The sequence below is a fragment of the Sarcophilus harrisii genome, chromosome 1, assembly GCF_902635505.1.
Source record: "Sarcophilus harrisii chromosome 1, mSarHar1.11, whole genome shotgun sequence".
NCBI classification, from domain to species: Eukaryota; Metazoa; Chordata; class Mammalia; order Dasyuromorphia; family Dasyuridae; genus Sarcophilus; species Sarcophilus harrisii.
This window is the reverse complement of record NC_045426.1, coordinates 77,522,718-77,542,387: the sequence shown is the minus strand read 5'-3', so window position 1 is coordinate 77,542,387 and position 19,670 is coordinate 77,522,718. Positions and strand designations below refer to the sequence as shown.

At 33.0% G+C, this 19,670-nt stretch overlaps 1 protein-coding gene across 1 annotated transcript in view; it reads left to right on the top strand.

The window, feature by feature from the left end:
• The window catches only part of ADCY1 (adenylate cyclase 1), a 349,651-nt gene extending 331,297 nt beyond the window's left edge, over positions 1 to 18,354 (top strand). The window contains exon 20 of the mRNA XM_003762551.3: positions 925 to 18,354. Coding sequence (XP_003762599.2) covers positions 925 to 1,263 — 339 coding nt within the window. The 3' untranslated portion in view covers positions 1,264 to 18,354. The remainder of the gene's footprint in view (positions 1 to 924) is intronic.
• The last annotated feature ends 1,316 nt before the right edge of the window (positions 18,355 to 19,670 follow it).

The window sequence follows — 19,670 nt, the reverse complement described above, 5'->3', positions numbered from 1 at the left end:
ATGATTTTGTCTGGCTCTCTTCTTTTCATTTATCACATTGTATCTAATTTCATATTCAGGTTTATACTTTTATGCCCCATTATATTGTGAATGTCTTGAAAATAAAAACTGATTTTTGCCTTCTCATCTTTGCATCCCCAAAGCCAAGTGAGTGCAGAACCTTCCATAAATGTCATTTGAATTGAATTAACTTGAAGAAGCACCTTCACAAATTGGTAAAAAAAAAAAAAAAAATTCCTTGAAGGCATACTAATGTCTTGTTGATGGAGTTGTGAATTGGTCCAACCATTTTGGAAAGCAATTTAGAATAATCCTGAGAAAATGACTAAAATGTTTATGCTCTTTGACCTAGAGTTCCCACTTCTAAATATATATCCCATGCAGATCAAAGACCAAAAAAAAGGGTCTTATATGCACCAAAATATCCTGACCCAAAGTTTCTTTTTTAGTAACAAAGAATTCTAAGTAAAGCAGATATATATATCAAATAAGGAATGGCTAAATGAAAAGTATGTTAATGTAATGGAGTATTGCTATAACTTAAGAAATAATGAATATAAAGAATTCAGAAAAAAGATGGGAAGACTTTTTTTTTACTTTGTTTACAACACATGACTCTTTAGAGAGCGAAAGCAATGAATATTTTGAAATAAGATTGGTATTTTTAAAAAAGCTAATAAAATATTAAGATGAGTAAGATAAAAATGGGTACTTTCTCAAAAAAGCAAAAGCAACTACTTTCTCAAATTGTTTTGTGCTTATTTTGCATTCACTTATCTGTGAACTTGCAGTCTGCTCCCTCAAGTACAATGCAAGCTTGTAAGTGCAGACACTTTCTGTTTTGTATCCCCTGGGTCTAGCATAGTGCATAACACATAGTAAGCAAATGTTTGTTGAATAACACTTGATTCTTTTTGCCTACAGGTCACAGAAGAAGTACATCGGTTATTAAAGCGGTGTAGCTATGAATTCACATGTCGAGGAAAAGTCAGTGTCAAGGGAAAAGGTGAAATGTTGACCTATTTTCTGGAAGGAAAAGCAAATGGAAGTAATTCTCAAACCAAGTCCTTAAGCTTAGAACGGAAAATGTATCCATATGGGAAATCAAACATTCAGACAAAATTGGGTACCAGCTGCCCTTCTGTCTCATCTGCGGCTAGCTTTACAGTCAAAGCTGGGACCGGAGCCCTGCAGACAGCAGGCACCCACACTAATCCAACGCTCCATTACCTTCCTTCTGTGCCAGCTGTGAAAGAAACCTAGATGAGTGCCATTGCAAGTGAACTCAGTGAGCATGAATACTTGCCAACAGAGTTTAAGGTCATAGGTTGCGGCATCAACCACAGATCCAATCTAACACAACCAAAGAAAGCGGGAAGCTCCATAGAAGAAAACTTGGAATGGAAGCGATAAGGGCTAACAATTGTGTTAGGACAAGAATAATGCAGATTTTCTGAAAATAAGGAAAAATGTCATGGAATTTTAAAAAGGTAAATGGTATACTTAAGAGATGTGTGTAAATGATAATGTATGTGTGTATATATCCTAACTCTATATAAACACATATACACTCACACTTCTATATATAGGCATAAAAAATTTATATAGATACATGTATTTATTTAAATATTATTTGCAATGGCATAAGGGAGCTATATCGCATCTTCATATTCATTATTGTTTGGACCGAATTGGGTCTAAAATTGTGATGAGGGATACAGGATCTTAGGAACATATTTTGGGGTTATAGCAAGAACAATGAAAATTTTGCTCAGAGTTTGAATTAATAAACAAGCCTAAAAAAGTCAAAAGCTATCCAAGATTGAACTAAGCCAATTCTAAAACAGCTGCATCTGCTCACTCTAACTTGCCTCTTCCAACCCTGGAAAATATCCAATTAGCATCACATTTAGTACAATAAGTCAAAATTAGGTTTTAAAAAGTCTGGACTCAAGATCTAGATGGAATATTGACAAATACTTTAACCATCTCTAAGTATCTTTGCCTCCTCGATGTTGCCCCATGACTTATCACAGGGTGTAGATCAAACCAGAGATTCTAAGCTTCAGGTAGAGCAATAAGTCAATAACATATAGGAACCCTCTTTTCTTCTGCATGAATATTTGTAACTACTGGATTTCTTCCAAATGAAGCTCTTTGCTAAGGATTAAACATTGAAGGGCTTCATACCAGTTCATCAGCTTTGATGAATGTCAGTAGTAGTACTTATATGCCTTGCCAATGACTTTTTTTTTACTTTGCTGACTTTTAGCTTCTTGTAAAACTCTCCAAACTCATTTTTAAATGTTCAGTGTTATTGTTCAAAGTAAATAAGGAGACAAATCTCATTTCTCATCTTTTTCATGTATGATTTTTAAGTTCCTATGAGTTGAACAATATGTTACTTTGTTTTGTTTTGGAGAAAAACAAACACATAACATTTAGAAAGTTTATGTTATCAGACATCTTGTTTGTCTAGAATTCCTAATCTTTCTGAACAGACAATTTTAGATTAAGGAAATTATTTTAAGACCAGAAATCAGAGCTGTATCCCAAAGTTACAGAAATCTATGTTGAAGTCCAAAGTGATGAGTTTATTTCTGTAAATTTGATATATGTATCTTTGTTGAATTATAGAATTCATTAAAGATCAGAGATTATTCAGGACATAAACTAGCTAGGAAGGGTACAATTGTGAGTAATAGAATGAACAAATTAAGTAAAACAGATTGAGGCTTGTCTAGGTCTAAATCCAAAGAGATTATCTAAATTAGGGAGCATTTGGAAAATATAAAAGGTGAATAGAGTTAAGTGGGTCTAGAGTTATTGAGATTGAAGGTTCTATAGGAAAAGCACCAGCAAAAAGGATTGTGGCAGCCCTGGTCCCAAGAGATTTTAGTTTTATCCAGAAAGAGGTCAGAGGTCTACAGGTAAATCCTACTACTTATTGAGTCTAAAATTCTGCCATAGAAACTTCTGTTCCATCTACTCTTTGGAGTTCTGTGTTTTTAGGATAGATACAGTAGAAGGCCTAGATTTTTGCACGAATTGTATTCATATTTTGTGGGTTCTCAAGATTAGTTTTTTGGATTACCACACTCCAGTTTTGTGGCATTAGAGACTCTATTGTATTCATTTGTTTCTAAAGATATCTTTGACTCTTCTGCTGACCCTTTGTTAGGAGCAACGGGAGGGGAAGGAATGATGTCCCTCATGACCAAGTTGTTATGGTTGATAATGAGGAGACAAATGATCTTGGAATGATTTGGGAAAGAAAGGAATTCAGGAATACAAACTTAAAAGCTACAAGGAAATTATGAAAACAACCTCATCATGTAAAATACCATTATGTGATAAAATTGTTATGAAAGTAAAATTAATCAAAAAGGCATGGAATCAAAAGGAATCATAGAAAATGGGATTGCCACTAAGTGCCAAATGTCTACCTGGTTTTTATAAGCCTTCTTGAATTTCCTGAGTTTCTAAGTAGGCCGATATAAATCAAATACATGAGATTACCCTCTTTAATGATATTTACAATCAATGAAGGTTCAGGATAGGATTTATGCAATGAGTGGTATACAACTAGTACAAAAGGTACTGAGAAGGTCAATATGAGGGAAGTATTTATTTTATGAAAATTCTTTGAGAGATGCTAAAGAATTTCTACACTTGCCAGCATACTTAGACACACCTGAGGTACTCCAGGAAATGCCTGACTGAACATTTAATTTACCTTCTCTATCTATCCCTTAATCTTTGGCATTAGTTCTCCAAATATGGTTTGAAGACACATAAAGTCATAATAATTTTTACAATAATACTGAGATGTCTTTATTTTTAATCATTCATCATTAGATATAATTCACAAAAGCAAAAGCTTGAGGGGGGAAGGTACTCAATATTTTTTAAGATTGTAATGGGATTCAGAAATCCAACAGATTGAAAACCACTGACAGGGTGGGGGGCTTATTAGATTTGTGCTGATCAGGCCATAGGCAAGTAATTTAACCTCTGTGACCTCTCACAAAATTGCTTTATTGCTAAAATGATGAGGTTGAAATAAAAAATCTGCAAATTCCCTTCAGTTTAAGATCTGTGAATCAATGATTTTATAACCTTCTAAAAGCAGATTGCAAATTAATGGTCCCTGATGGAAAGGAAACAGAAAGAGAAACTGTAAATTTCAAATGTGATGTAACAGTGATATCACAATCTAGACACATTAGATTAATGTTATAGGATAAAAAGTGGGCCAGAACAATGGACTCATTGGCCACTACTAGAATCAATGTAATGAATGGAGGAATCATCAGAAATGATCAGATTCAACTCCCCATTTTACAAAAGAATGAGACAAGATTGGTGATTCACACAGCCAAAAAGTTAAAATTTGAATCCAAATTCTCCTCCAAACTTCTCTGTAATAGTTACTTTAGTTGGGTAAAAATACTAATCTATTTGGAGGCACAGGAAGTGATGTTAAGTCCCTACGAAAGATATTATGTTCACAATAGTAATTTGCTTTGGAGTCATAGTAATAGAGTTATGCAACTTGGAATTACAATGTCATAAGAACATATTCTTATTCCACCTAATCCACATAATTCAAGGTGGAATTGTAACTTCAATTGAAGCTAAAGCTCCCACCCAGAGTTCTCTCAGGCTCTGAGGAATAGTGGGATCCTAAAGCAGAACTTGGCATGTTTGTATGTAAAGATGGGCATCCTAAATGGCATCTAGAAAATTGACAGATATCAGGAAGCACATGGATAGTGTATTATCTACAAGGTGACTTTCCATTCCCCAGCCACTATTACCACCCCCACAACTCACATTCCACTGTCAAAATATCACTCATCATTCTTGAAAAATCAGGTAATCAGGATACCACTGAAAAGTTAAATTCATAAAGAAATATGATCAAATACATGAGATAGGAAGGAAGAGGGAAAGGAACTTTTCTTATGATGGATTTTTCTATTGATGATTCATGATAATTTAGACTATATGCTGTGTACCTTATTCTTGAAAACAAATTTTAGCTGGGACACTTGTCCCAGATAGCTAGTCCTATTATTTAGTAGATAAGGCATGTTCCTGGGTAAAACAAATCAAAGTAATCATTTCTTGATAAAAACAGTTTTACCTTGATAGTTCATATTTGATTGTTCTGTCCCTCAACACTGGGTAGAGAAAATTATAATGTGGAGTCGGGTGAAAATAGAAGTAGTGCTTACTAAATTGTAAATTCTTTGAGGGTATGGACACTGTCATATTCATCTTTTTATTCCTTACAGTGCCTAGTACAGTGCCTTGCATATCGTAGGTGCTCAGTGAATGGCTGTTGAATAAATAATTCATCATAGAATTGAGCAAAGAAAGTTAGTTCATTAGAGTTTATTAAAAATGAGCATCTTCAATAAAACCACAATATGTTCCACAATTCAGGAAAACAACAACAACCTCTCAATAGAATGTTGAACTTCACAAGAACAGAACTTTACAAACCTATGTTAACTGATGCATGCTGTCCGTGGAAGTATTTGTCCTTACTCTGATATATGGCAAGGTGTCATCTTTAGACACTAAGGAGATATTTCTTGAAGAAAGAAGTGTCATTTAACTGGACTTCATTTTCCTCTGGAAACATATGGGTAAAAGATTCATTTGGACCAGAAAAAGACTTTAGGGATCCAATCAAGGACAGTTCATATATGGCTTAAGTATAGGTACCAGCAGAGCTTGTCCATGTGAGAAATTACATGAATAGATGGAGAAAAGAAGCATTAACTAAGGCAAGTTATTCGGGATTCCATTAAAACAAATAAAATTACTAATTTCAAAGCCAAGAAATTTGATCCAAAGTCCAACAGAATAGGTAACAGATGGCATATTTGTACCAAAGCATAGTCTGGTTAAGTATGTGTAAGGGATTTCCAGTAAAATCTAGGGAATTGGCCCAAGATACTTCAATTAGATGATACTTCAACATCAGGGAATGAGCTGTAGTAGGATAAATCTGATCAGATAGAGCCAAAATTGGAATTCAGCTAAGCAAGAAGGGTTCAGCAGAGATCATAAAGGTGCGTTTGGAACCAAACAAGTTTTATTTTTCCTAAGAGGTATTGGCATATCATTTGAGTTAATGCAGATGAAGAGTAGAATTAATATTTGTTATTTATTTTATATGGTGGATCCCTCTTTAGACAATAGTTCCTTATATTGCTTTCCCATTTTATTGTTCGTTTTATTTCAATAATTTAATTCTTTTCATCCATATGGTCTTTGGTGTTTTATTTTTCTTTAATATTCTTTCCACCTAGAATTCATGTGAACTGTATTTATGAAGAGGATATAATTACAATGAACAATCTGACAATTCATAAATGCATGAATTCATATCAACATTAAGGAAACATGACATTTATTATAATACCTCTATTAGCAAAGAGGATATATTTCAATAACATTTTAGTAGTAGAAATTTTGTAATCAGAGGTAGGAAAAATCTAAGACATGGAGATATGAAATATTAATTTCTTTCCTTCTGTTATCCATTGGGAACTTCCTACCCCTGTTCTCTTCTTGGGTTGTTCAGGGTCACTCCTATATTTCTTAAGATGGTCCCAAACCCCATATTATGAAGCAGATAGCAACTTCTCTAGGCAGTGAGACCTGAGTGGCACAGCCCTTCTGTAAGTAGGGTTTGGACTCAGGGTCACACATAACAGTCAACCTTATCTCCTTTTCTCACCTCAATCATCTAACACCAGCAATCTAGCCTTGGGGCTTAAATTTCTTCCATCTTTTTGTAGCACCTAATTGTATCATCTTTCCCCTCTTCCTCTCCCCAACCCAGCCACTATACACTGGATTTTTGACAGCTCTTTGTAATTCAAACTCTGATTTAATGAATTGGTTCATCTTGCTATAACCCCTATCAAAGGGAATGTTCTTTTTCTTATAGGTATGACATTTAGATCATTCAAAGAAGAACAGTAGTAACCCTTCTAAGTTGATCTAGATTCCTGAAATCTAGACAACATTCCAGTTTGAGGAAACCCTCCCATCCTCCCCAAATAGGTGCCAATTCTGATAAGAGTTTTTTTTTTTTTTGTAGGATTGTCTATTGTAAGCACAATATTTTACTCCCATTTGCATGATTTTTTTTCCAAATGATAGTATGATGAATATCTTTATATCAGAAGATGAGAAGAGCACTTCAGACTAATATTCATTCCACTATCCTTCCTGTCCCACTTCCTTCTTCCTTAGATTTGGAACTATTTGCAAACCATTCATATCTCAGTATTTTTTCCCACCAAGTTTTTATAATCTTGAAACTGCAAAATAATATTCAATGAAGTTCTTGAATAAATAGTTCCAAGAGTTTTATATGCTAATCAAAAATGAACAAAATACTTCAAATACATAAACTCTATATATTTTCTCTACAAATATCTCTCATGAGCATTGGAATAGCAGCTGTTGTTTGGCTGAATACATTCACATCCCCTTACAATTTCATTTTTGGTTTTACATTTTAGCTCTTCCTAAAATCTCAGAGAGCCTGTTCTATGACCACATTGGATGTGTGTATGTTATTGTTGTTATTGTTTTTTTAATATTTTGCCAATACAGAGACTATGGTAGTGTCTTTAAAATAACTAATTCAATCATTCTGAGGACATGTAGCTATTAATTCTAGAAAAAGGGAGGGAAAGAGGGAGAGGGAAAAGGGATGGGTGACAGAAGAAAGAGAATGGGGGGAAGAGGTAAGAAGATGAAAGGAGTTATTCATTTAAAGAAATAATTGGTAGTTTGATTGAATTTATTGGTCAGAGAGGCAGTGTGACATAATGATCAGAGAGATGACTTCAGAATCAGTAAGATATGGGTACAAATCCTGCCTCTGGAGCCTGCTGGCTGTGTGATTGTGGGCAAGCCACTTTACTCCTCAGTGCCCCTAGTCGCTTTCAGATGAATAGTCAGCATTGGGAGAGAGTTTTGCTAGGAGTTCCATATGCCAATGAAATCACAGTTCTGTTCTCCCTCTTCCCTACCCTCCCTACCCCATTGGTTGTGTGTGTGTGTGTGTGTGTGTGTGTGTGTGTGTGTGTGGTGTGGGTGGGTGTGTGGGTGGCCACTGGTGAAGAAATGAAGAAATCTTGTAAAAAATGTCACTGAGAACATGTTGATTCCATTTTTGCTAATGTTTGTAGAGTTCCTTAAGTATATCTTGGGACATTTTTTTTGAAGCAAAAAGAGCTCTTCTAGTAAATGACTGTTCTAGGGTACTACAACACTAGCCTAGTGACCCTGAAGAGTGAATTTAGCCTTAACAGTTAATGGGGGCAATGATGTCTAATAGCATCCTAGAAAAGAGCCCAAGTTGTTATGGAATCTGACCAATATATCATTTAGCCTAGAATGTTTGCAGACACAAAGCCTCTTGACATCACACAAGTAGGTGCCACAGACCACAAGCTCAAGGTTGTTGAGCATAAACACTAGGATTTCCATTCCTGGAAAAGGGTAATGTGTATCAGTGAGTGATTCGCACGAGTATGTTCACTTTAACAAACAACTATTTCCTTTATCATCAGCAATTCCAAGCTCTGTATGGGCCCTGTTGTAACAGGAGCACTATTTAGCCATAATGTCCTTTGGAGTTTTGTATTGCAGTGATAAGCAACATTTTTTAATTTGTTATAAACTTGTATGATATTGCCTTATTTATTTTTAATCTTGTACAGTGTTAATGTACAAATGCTGGCCTTTAATGTATTATTCACTTTAAAAAGTTTATTATGAAGAAATTGTAAATAGTTTATCAATTATAAGTAATTGCATGTCCACTTGTACCAAAAAAAAAAAAAAACACAACATAATAATGATATCACACACACACACACACACACGCATATGCACCTGGCACACTTTTAATGGATGTTGATGGTTTTTTATAACAGAGGTTTTACACCTGCATGATGATGACTAGCTCTTTGGAAATGGCCGTCCTTTGTGCTCCTTTTTGCAATCTTTTGCATGCTACTCATGCCTGATGTGACAAAGCAAAACAAAATCCAGGATGTCTCTAAAGTGCTTGAACATATCACTTTTGACACTAAGTGTCCCCGTCTGTGCATGTGCATTTAACTGAGCAAATTTTGAATGAAAATGCTAGCCCAGGGAAAAAAGCTCCCCTGCTGCCAATAATTTCATTGTTACATTCATATTATTCATAGTGTAAAAGCCATCTATTCAAACTCCATACCTTCAATCATTAGAAGCAATAAATTTAATTCTATACACTGTAACATAAAACAAATGGAAATGTTAATCATGTAAACATTGCAAATATTCACTGAATGCTGAGGACTCCTTCATTTGACATTGGACAAGTATCAGAAAGAAGCAGGGATGTTACCCAAGCACTGCTATTTCAAGAGGATGGTATAATTATTGTATCTGAAACAAAAACATAGCAGAAAGATTTGATTCATTGCGTGACACACAAGTATGCATACTGACATACAAATATACACTCATCAGTTCCTCTGTAGAGAAAAATTCTGACCTTCTGAGCACAGTTCATATTAAACCAATTGCATGGATTGTGGAAACTAGAATTTGGTTTAGAGTTTTCATTAGTTGTTCCAATTTAAATTTCCATTGAGAAGCTTGCATTTGTAAGCTTCCAAAGTCTCTTAAATTAACTTTCCAACTTGCTTCCAGTCGAAAACCACATGAAAATATTTTGGCATCATTTCTTTTCCCCAAAAGCTGCAGTCTCTCTACTATTCCTCATGGCCCTCTGATTTTAAGCTGATTATGAAAAAATGAAAATACTTTTATCATAACTTTAGCAGGGTAAGATATAAGACCAATCATAATATAGAATGGAGGTTGGAATTTAAAAGAGTAAAATATTCTCTAGCAAATATAACTAAGTTAATAGAGATTTCTTTCTTGATCAAAATAGTTTTGAGTTTATTGTGAAATATTGATTGTGTTACACTGTAGTTCATTTTTTTCTATGGATTTAAAGTATTTTAAGTGTTTCAAAGTATTGAAAGTATACCTGATAAAACAGGTATTCTAGAGTGCCTCTGTGGTTCAGTCTATTCTTTGCCAAAAGCTCTGAAATATTCAGCAATAAATATTCAATTATCCAAGTTCAATCTACCTGTTATGAGATAAGGTGTTAGAAAGTGGTTGCTTAAACAAAATACTCTGTTTGTCTTTGGTGCCTCTTTGGTGCCTTGTTTATCGAATTTTAGAGCTGACAAAGACCTTAAAGACAATAGTCTAATATTATTTTACACATGAAGAAATAGAATTCCTAAGGGACAAACCTCAGGTCATGTAGTTAGCAACTCAATCCTTATCTCTAAAGTTAAGATAAATGCTCAAAGAAGCTTTGGACTCTATTCTTGGCACTGGCATATATGTACATATTATTATGATATACAATCTAAATGGCATTGCTTAAGATGCCTTGAAAGATTTAATATATCTTTCTTAATTCTTAACTTAATAAAAATATGAAGGTAAGCTAGGAGTGAAGAATTATTTTGGATTTGGCCTTGCTTAAATTAAGCCTATTAACCATCGTTCTTGCTATTGACAAGTCAGAAACTTTTGCTTTAGGAAGTAAAAATCATTGCATCATAAAAAATAAATGAAATATATGTTTAAGCCATATGCTTTAAGACTATACTTAAAATTTCTTCATTAAACTAATCATAAAGATTGAGTTTTCAAAAAAAAGTATTGTCCCTCAAAGTAGGAATCAAAGTAGGTAGAGTGGAAAGAAGTAATGAATTTGAAGGATCTGGATTAAAATCCCAACTCTATAGTTGACCTGATTTGTGTGATCTCATGTTAATATCCCTTTACCTCATTAGGCATAAATTTTCTTATTAGTCAAATAAGGAGAACAGTTCAAGATGATCTCTCAGACTCCTTCTAGATCTAAATTTTGGGAATTCTGACAGGATGGACTTCACAACCTGTGGTGAAAAACCTACATAGGAAAGTTAGTATCATCAGTTGTACCTCCCTTTTTAAACTCCAAATCCCTTGCTAAAAAAAAAAAAAAAAGTACTTTCCAGTTTGATTAACCTCATTAGTCAGTATCATCTTTGATTTTTATCTGACTCATATAACAAAAATGTATCCTCAAAGATTGAAAATTTGCTGCCTTTGAGGGTGTGTTTGAGTTTTTCCAAAAGATATAATGTAGATTTTTAAATCAAAGAGTTTCAAAAATTGTTTACAGCAATAGAGGCACAGTTACATTAAGATTATCACATCTCAAGAGGACAACATTGAAAGGATAACTTATTTATACTTATAACATTTTGTTAACTATTTTTTAAAAATCCAGTCAATGTACTTTTTAAAAAGAAAATATGTATTTCAGAATTGATTAATATAATGTAATGTGCTAAAATTAAGTTATATAGGGTAGTTAAATCAGGGTATGATTTTTTTAAAAATAGGGTATCTTTTCCCTTGTTAAGGTACCTAGCTACATGCTATGGTTTTATTTATTTATACATTTATTTTTGTGCCTCTAGGTAAAATCAAATACTGTGATACTCTTTGGCCTTATAGTCCAATGTATGATACCAACAAGTTTTTGGAGGGACAGTAACATTTCTGTCTATGCCCCCAAAGAGTTTTTAAGACTTTGTTATCTTAGAACTGTTTTTGAAGTTGGGCTATAATTAGGCAATCCAAAGAAAATTACCACTCCAAGAGACACTAGAACACAAGTATATAGGTATATTCAGACATTGGATATTAGAAGTTCTGCAGAATATATAGAAATGAATCCTGCAAACTTCCCCCACATTTTTAGAAGAATCTCAGAGCTATCATAGATGTAGAAATCAAATTCCTACAGTTGTTTGGTATAAATCAAAGTGGTTACAACTATTCATATTACTATATTGACTCAAGGCCATCTTGACTATTTCATTCTTTCCCATTTCCCACTATTATTTACTCTCCTCTCCCACTTGAATTTTATGTTTCCAGCAGTGCATTTGGACTACTCAAGCATCAGGGGTATGAGTATAAGAGAGGAACACTGATGATGAAAGGGATGAGTACAAACCAAACTACAAATGAAAGTTAGCTCTCTAGTCTCCAAAGAAACTGTTAAGGATAGAAAGGTCCACCCAGATGGATAAAGGAAGTAATGAAAAAAGTGTGAAAATTTTAAAAAAAAAGCTGTTCTCTATGAAAATCACAAGTAAAAGGTGAAAAATCTCAAATCAGGATTAATCTTTTTGCTTGTCTTTGAACATAATTTCAATTTCTTTTAAAATCCTGAAAAATGCAAAAATCCCAATAATACTTATAATGGGGGCTATATTGGCCAGAAGATATTCCTATAGCAAATTGTGCCTCATTTTGATTCCCTCATCCCCTTAGATATTAATAAAGACTACAAGCTGTCTTACTGGATTGTGTAGGAAGTAGTTTTTATCCCAATTGTTCATCAAAAAACAGCTGGAAGAAAAAAAGAATCAAGCAAATACTGTAAATAATTTTAAAATAGTGAGGGAAACCACCCTCTTTCTTTTTTGGAATGTTGGCTAAAGCATTTTACATCTGTCTAAAATTACCTGACAGACTGTGATCAAAATAGAAGGCTCTGATCTTTAGGCTTTGGCTATTTAATGGATGTGTAACTTTTAAATATTTCAATTGGAACAACTTATGCCTTTCAAAATTTCAAATGTTCCATGTTGTGGTTATGCATTGTATACACACTGTCATTCTTAGAGAAAGAATCACAGTAAAGGTGCTATCAACATTTTTTTAATTCTACAAATTTACACATCTCTTGGCTATGCAGTTATATTAATCTAGCATTTAAAATGAGCTTTCCTAATGGAGAGTAAAACTGATTATGGGGCTTCTTTGCTCTGAATCTATGATCAATCTGATGGCTATATGATGAAGTACATTTCTCTGAGATAAGATAATAGGCAGTGATAACTATTTAAAAATTGGAATAGGATTGAAAAAGCAACAGAATCAAGAGTTTTAGGCAAAATGATTTTTATCTCCATCAGTATGTTAAAATGGTAAATGAAGGAAGCTGACAATTTCAGTCCCTCAATCTGTGCTTAAGGACACACAAGGTTTAGGGACATAATTACTCATATTAACTATAATTGATTAAATGAATTAGAAGATTGCTCCCCTACTCACTTTGACTTGATGGTGTAGATATAGATGGTAAGTTCATAGGAGAAAAGATAATGATCATATCCATACCTGGTTTCCAAACTAGCTTATGACAGAGCAATCAATCTTAACCTTTAAGCTATCTTCATATTAATGCTGATCACCAGCCAGACTGAATCATGCAACAACCTGTAAGGGAAAGTAAATGGGTTATCTGTGATTCATTAATTCAATGCATTCCCTCTCTATATCTTAGCGGAATTAGACCTGAGCCATTAGTATAGAAACAACAATGGTAAGGTCATTTACAAATGTTGCTGAGAGAAGAGGCTAGGATCTTAGAGAATATAAAGAGGTACAAAATTATCCTAGTAGATTCTGCATTAAAAAGACAATGCTAGATAATGGCTAGAAATTTAAATGAAATTAAGAATATTTTGTAACAAATCAGGTTATATGACCCAAAGCAAACTTATGTTTTCAGTATAATTATTTTTAAATTGTGAGTTCCACAAATGCTAGAAGCTTTATATTTAAGTGCTTTTCTTGTTAAGAAAACCTATCCTACACAGAAGTAATAATACAAGCTGTATATAAAATGCTAAATCAAGGGGAAGTAAAAAAAAAAAAAATCCATCCATTCTTAGGATATTTTATCTCTGTATCACACCACTGTTTGCATATTTGAAGACATTAAAGACATTTTACTTTTTTCATTTCATAAACATAGCTTAAATTTTTAAACAAATTTTAATAAAATTCAATTTTAACAGATTAAATAACAAATTTTAATAAATATGAAATATTCCTATGTTAAAAGGTATAAATAAATGTTCATCCTAGCTTCAAAATGCAATTCAATTCAATTAAACTATTGTGTACCATGTACATACCAGGCACTGTGCTATCTGCTGGGGGATAAAATGATAGAACAGAACAAAAAAGTCCCTACCTTCAAAAAGCTTATATTCTCCTACTCAAAATGCTTTTTCATTTAAGGAATTATACTGTGAGATCAAAGTGATGAGCAGTTTCTCTCAAACTCTGTTTTTTGTTGTTGTTGCTTGTTTGTTTGTTTGAGGATGAACCCAATTCATATTTTAACCTATGAAAAATGATCACCTTTATCTGTATGATTTGTACGAATATAATTTACCCCTGTCAGTGCCTTTCAATTAGTATTCTGGAGTCATTCTTCTAAATGAAATGCTCCTCATGCATGCTGTATGTGGTTAGCAAAATAAGATAAATTGTTTGTTACTTTGATTAAAATAGATTTGAGAGAATTATTTTTAAATAAGATTATGTCTATAGAAGCATTCAACTTGCTGAAGTGATCATTAAATTAACCTGGTATGTTTCTATCTGAAAAAAATAATTCCATTTAATAAAAAATTTAATCAGTTGTTGAGTGGCATATAAACCCAACTGTAGTTTCTACTTTTTGATTTAGCCTCCTCCTCAGTCTTTTAGCCCAGGCAATTTAAAAAAAAATGTTCTAAAGGATATAATTTTTTTTAAAAAACTACCATGTATTCATTTTTACCACCATGTATTTTTAACTGGCATTTATTGCTAACTGGTATTGTTTTGTTGCTAACTGGTATTATTTTCCTTTTTTCTACTTTCTTTTTTCCCTCAATGCTAATTAGGGAAGATAATTTTGTTCCATATGTATTTATAGTATTAAAATAATTTCCAATATTGCTTGAGCCAGCATAGAGGAATGGACAAAAGGACTGCCTTGGATTTGACAGGATATGAGTTCAAACAGTGCCTCTGAAATCTAGATATGTTACTCTGGGCAAGTCACAACTTTCTAGTGGCCCTAGGCAATTCTCTAAGAATGTAACCGACTTGAAAATTGCTGATAAAATTGAGCACAGAGAATTTATACTTCATGAGTTAGGAATTATCTTCATTGAGATAATCACAATTTAATTCACAAGTCAAAGAAAGAAATAAAAATCCAAATATTTGTTGTATATACCAGAGCACAAAATGAATATACACACATATAACTATATACATGTACACACACACACACACACATATATGCACAGGACAAAATGAAAGGGTTCCTCTTGAATATTATATCCATTTTGAATACAAAGATAACCCAATGTCCTAAAGAAAATGAAACAACCTCCACATTCATTTTATTATCATAATAGCCTAAATTATAGATTATAGATCTAGATCTGGAAAAGACCTTAGAGGTCATTTAGACTTCATGTCCCCTATCCCATTTTGAAAGTGAAGACCCTGAGGACCAGCAAGTACCTTGCCTGAAGTCATAAAAGAATTAAGCATCAGCAATGGTATTTGAACCCACTGCTCCTGATTTCAGAGCCAGTAAGAACTCTTTCCAGTATATCTCACTGCCTTTTGTGTCTAATACATATTAGATTACTTTGAAAGAAGGCAGAGATATATTTTAGTTTATTGGTCTCACAATAAAAGTTCATGAAAACAAAAAAGAAAATCTACTCAAGAGCAGCCCAGCCACTTCCTAGATTACTCAAAAACTGTTAACTCACTTAAATTTTTGAATGGGTTTACTTATACTTAAATGGCAAAACTGAAATAGAACTTTTTTAGCTATTTGATATACAATTTTCAGAAGTATTCTCCTATAACAATGATTCTCTTTGGTAATCAAGAAATTAATAATGGGAGCAATACAAATTGACCCTCCAGAAAATCACTGTTCCTTTGGAAAAGCACTGAGCACAAAATTGACTGTTATTATGAAAGGATATCCACAAAATTCATCACATCTCTTATGAGCCACCTTAGTACATTTATGCTCTCCAGAGGCTACTCTGTTGATACCCTTGGACCTGGGCCATGTTCACATTTATTTCAAAATACAACATAGCATTTCCTCTACCTCCTTGTTACATATAGAAGATCTATCATTCTAAAACTCATCATTTTTCACAGAAGAATGACAAATCATTTGAATATAATGTATATATATACATATGCTATACATATGTATGTATACACATATATAATGTTCTTTAAACTTTCTTCATATATAATTTAATTAGATGCTATTAAAGCAGAAATTTTCAGTTATACATTTAAGAAAAAAAACAAAACAAAATTCTTCTTAGAAATGACACTTTCCTTCTCATCTAAGCAAACGATATTCTAAAATAAATGATTGGCCTACTCTATTCAGATTCCATATGCAGCATAGCCATACTTTTTTTACCCCAGTGACATAGGGGATGAAAAGCATCTAGTGGAGGGACCTATCTATAGCAGTGCTAAGAGGGAAATTCTACACTCATTTCAATTTACAGAGGCCTTTCAAGTACAGATTTATAGCACCTTAACATCCAATCCATGAGTTAAAGCATCAAGATTTAACTTTTTAACTTTAAATTTTTAATCATAAAAGTATTAATTATATATTCTTTGTGCTATTTGTTTTTTCTCTGTTCCCTTTCCTTACTTTAGTCTATAAAACATGAAAAGAAAAACATTTTTGCCAGATTTTTTTTTTCCCCTAGTACTGAGGAGGTAGAAAGCCAACAAAGAGAAATGAAGATAGATATAAAATGATACAGGTCTATAGCCTACATTTTGAATTGAAGGAGAGTTCATCATTTAGTGAATTTTTTTAAATACTGACTTCTTCTGTGAAATAATTTAACACCAATCCCAAATTCCAAATTGGTGATAATCTATGTCAGGCATTTAGAACTTGGAACATCCATTTACATAGAAGTTATTATGTAAATATCAGTTAGATCCTAAAGCTAGCCACAAGTCTATTTATTGCACATATCTGATAATTTATCTGTCACATTATGGGATAAACTGGCTCTCAGAGACTCATATGGGAACCTAATCATCCTCTCTAACCTCTTAGCTGTCAGAAAAGTCATTCTACAACACAGGTTAAAAGGAAACAATAAAAGCATGACTAAAACTCTTTTGCTCCTACTTCTAGCTCCATGCTGCCTTCCCCTTTAGTCTCTGAGATACCTGGTCCCTCAGCAATTGGTAAGAAAGTACCATGATGACTTAGAGAATACATCTTCTTTTCTGGTAGAATGCACATGTGGCACAATCTGGTCTAGACATTCTTATGTGGGGGCTGTTCATTATTGCGGTATATCTGCATATTCTGAATATCCATACGAGCACAAAGCACTGGGCTTTCCTAGAGGGTCACACAACTCTGCCTTTAGCAATGTTAAAACCTAAATTCTTGTGCATGCTTTGATGCTGACAGATGCTGAAGGTTTGGGAACAATTTCACATGTTGGCATTGAATTATAGTGAAATTTTAGATTCATTTGGAATTTGGTTTGTTTGACTTTAAGAATATATAGCATGTGCAAAATAACTAAGCTATTAATTTCCTTTCATCATATGAAGGTTAGTTTTTTTAATCAGGGCAATGATGCTATTCTCCTGAACAATTTATGGTCAAGATATCATAATTACAACATTTCATGAGTCCAAATGAATGTGGATTTTAATAGATTTGGAAGGAGGTTTAATTAATCAGTACTTTATATTTTGCCTAATTGTCAATTCCTTTTGTTATTTAATATCAATCAAAAACACATTAATTTAAGCAATTTATGTGACATATCCACACATTACCATGTTAGAGATTAATTTCATTCTCATTGGAAGTCAATCCATTCTTATCTCCCTCCCACCTCTATAGAATAGGTATGGAAGTTTTGGACTCTTTAAATATTCATTTACAATATGAATTGATATTCATAGCTTTAAAGAAGAGAATAGTGGGCAAAATGTCATTTTCCAACTATTGTAACCCACTGCTGTTGCTTATGTATAAGAAAATAATAGAGATCTATTCAGAAATACAATAATTTGTTATCACTGGGTAACTTCTAATGATAGATTTGCATAAATAATACGGGTCTATTTTTATGTAAATAGAACACTGTAGAGTATCTTCCAGTCTTTTTCAGGATTGTTAAATTGAGAAGAGCATATTTGTCCTATTTTTATGTTAAAAAGTGAATGGACTGAAATGTTAAATGTGAATGTACATTTCTTATTGCAACTTTTATACTGAGTGTTTGCACTATTATAATTTCTGGACTCTAACAAAAATAAAGGAAAATCTGCTTGAGTAAAAAACAATTAGTTATTTTCTTTGGGGAAATAAACATTTTAAAGGATTTCTCAGAATTACTAGCTGGTAGAGGCTTCAGATGCCATCTAGGGCAAGGTGTTTTGTTGTAGTTGTTTTGTTGTTTGTTGTTGTAGTCTAGCCTTTCTCATTTTGGCAGTGTGGTGAAGACTATGGGTTGCTCAGAATAATAATATTTTTAAATATACAAAATAAAATACAAAGGATTATAAAAGAAATCAATTGTGCTGAAATTATGATTTTTAAAAATATTTTCAAGAATAAACAAGTTACAGACACCAGGCTAATAACCTTTTGTCTAGACTAATCTCTACCTCAGTAAGTGTCCCTTCTCTATTCTCCTCAGCAGCCAGATTTGCTTGAATGTTTCCAATGATGGGAGCCCATTATCTCTCAAAGTTTCCACATTCCATTTCTTATTGGTCTTCCATTTTCTGGATCCACTAGTAAATGTTTATTTAATTTATTTTTGAAAAAAAATGTTGCTTCCCATCCTTTGTCATTCTCAGATTATATAAATAATGACAGATATTAGTGGAAAGACAAACAGTGAATCAGGAGTGGGTTTAACTCACAAATTTAAGTCACCATTAACTTGCTATGTGATTTTAGGCAATTTAAATTAAGCTGAAAAAAGAGATGATAAAATTTTTAATAAATATTAATAATTGTTTTTCAGGATTAAGTGAAATAAGATAATATTTTGTAATAATAAATTATTTATACTATACTTTATACTATATGAAAGTTTATTTTCCTGAACAACTAATGTCAAAGCCCCATTTGCCCTAATATAAAGTATACATCTCTCAGCCTAATATTCAAGGCTCTCAATAATAGAGATCAAATTTTATTTCAGCCCATTTCACTTCACTCAGTCTAATTTGTAAATAGCTCATTTCTAGTGCATTTATACTAGCTCTCTTAATTACCCTAGCTTCCTCAAGAGGCAATTCAAACCTCTTGTTTACATATCCAGTCTTTAATGCCTTCCCTGCTCAGATTGCCTTCCAACTATTCATATATCTCTTATGTATATCAAGTTTTTTCCATATTATCTCCTTTGTTAGAATCGGAGCTCCTTGAGGGAAGGAACAGTTTTCCCCTTTTGGTTGACTTTTTGCCCTTCTAACATACTATTATTTTAGTATGGAATTTGGCACATAATAAGCACTTAATAAGTGCACTTAATAACTTGACTGCATTGGTCTTAATCATCCTTGACTCAAATTCAGCTCATTCTTTACCCTTTTGCTAGAATAATATTGTTAATAGATAGCCTTGCTAAAAATCATTCTTCTTCACC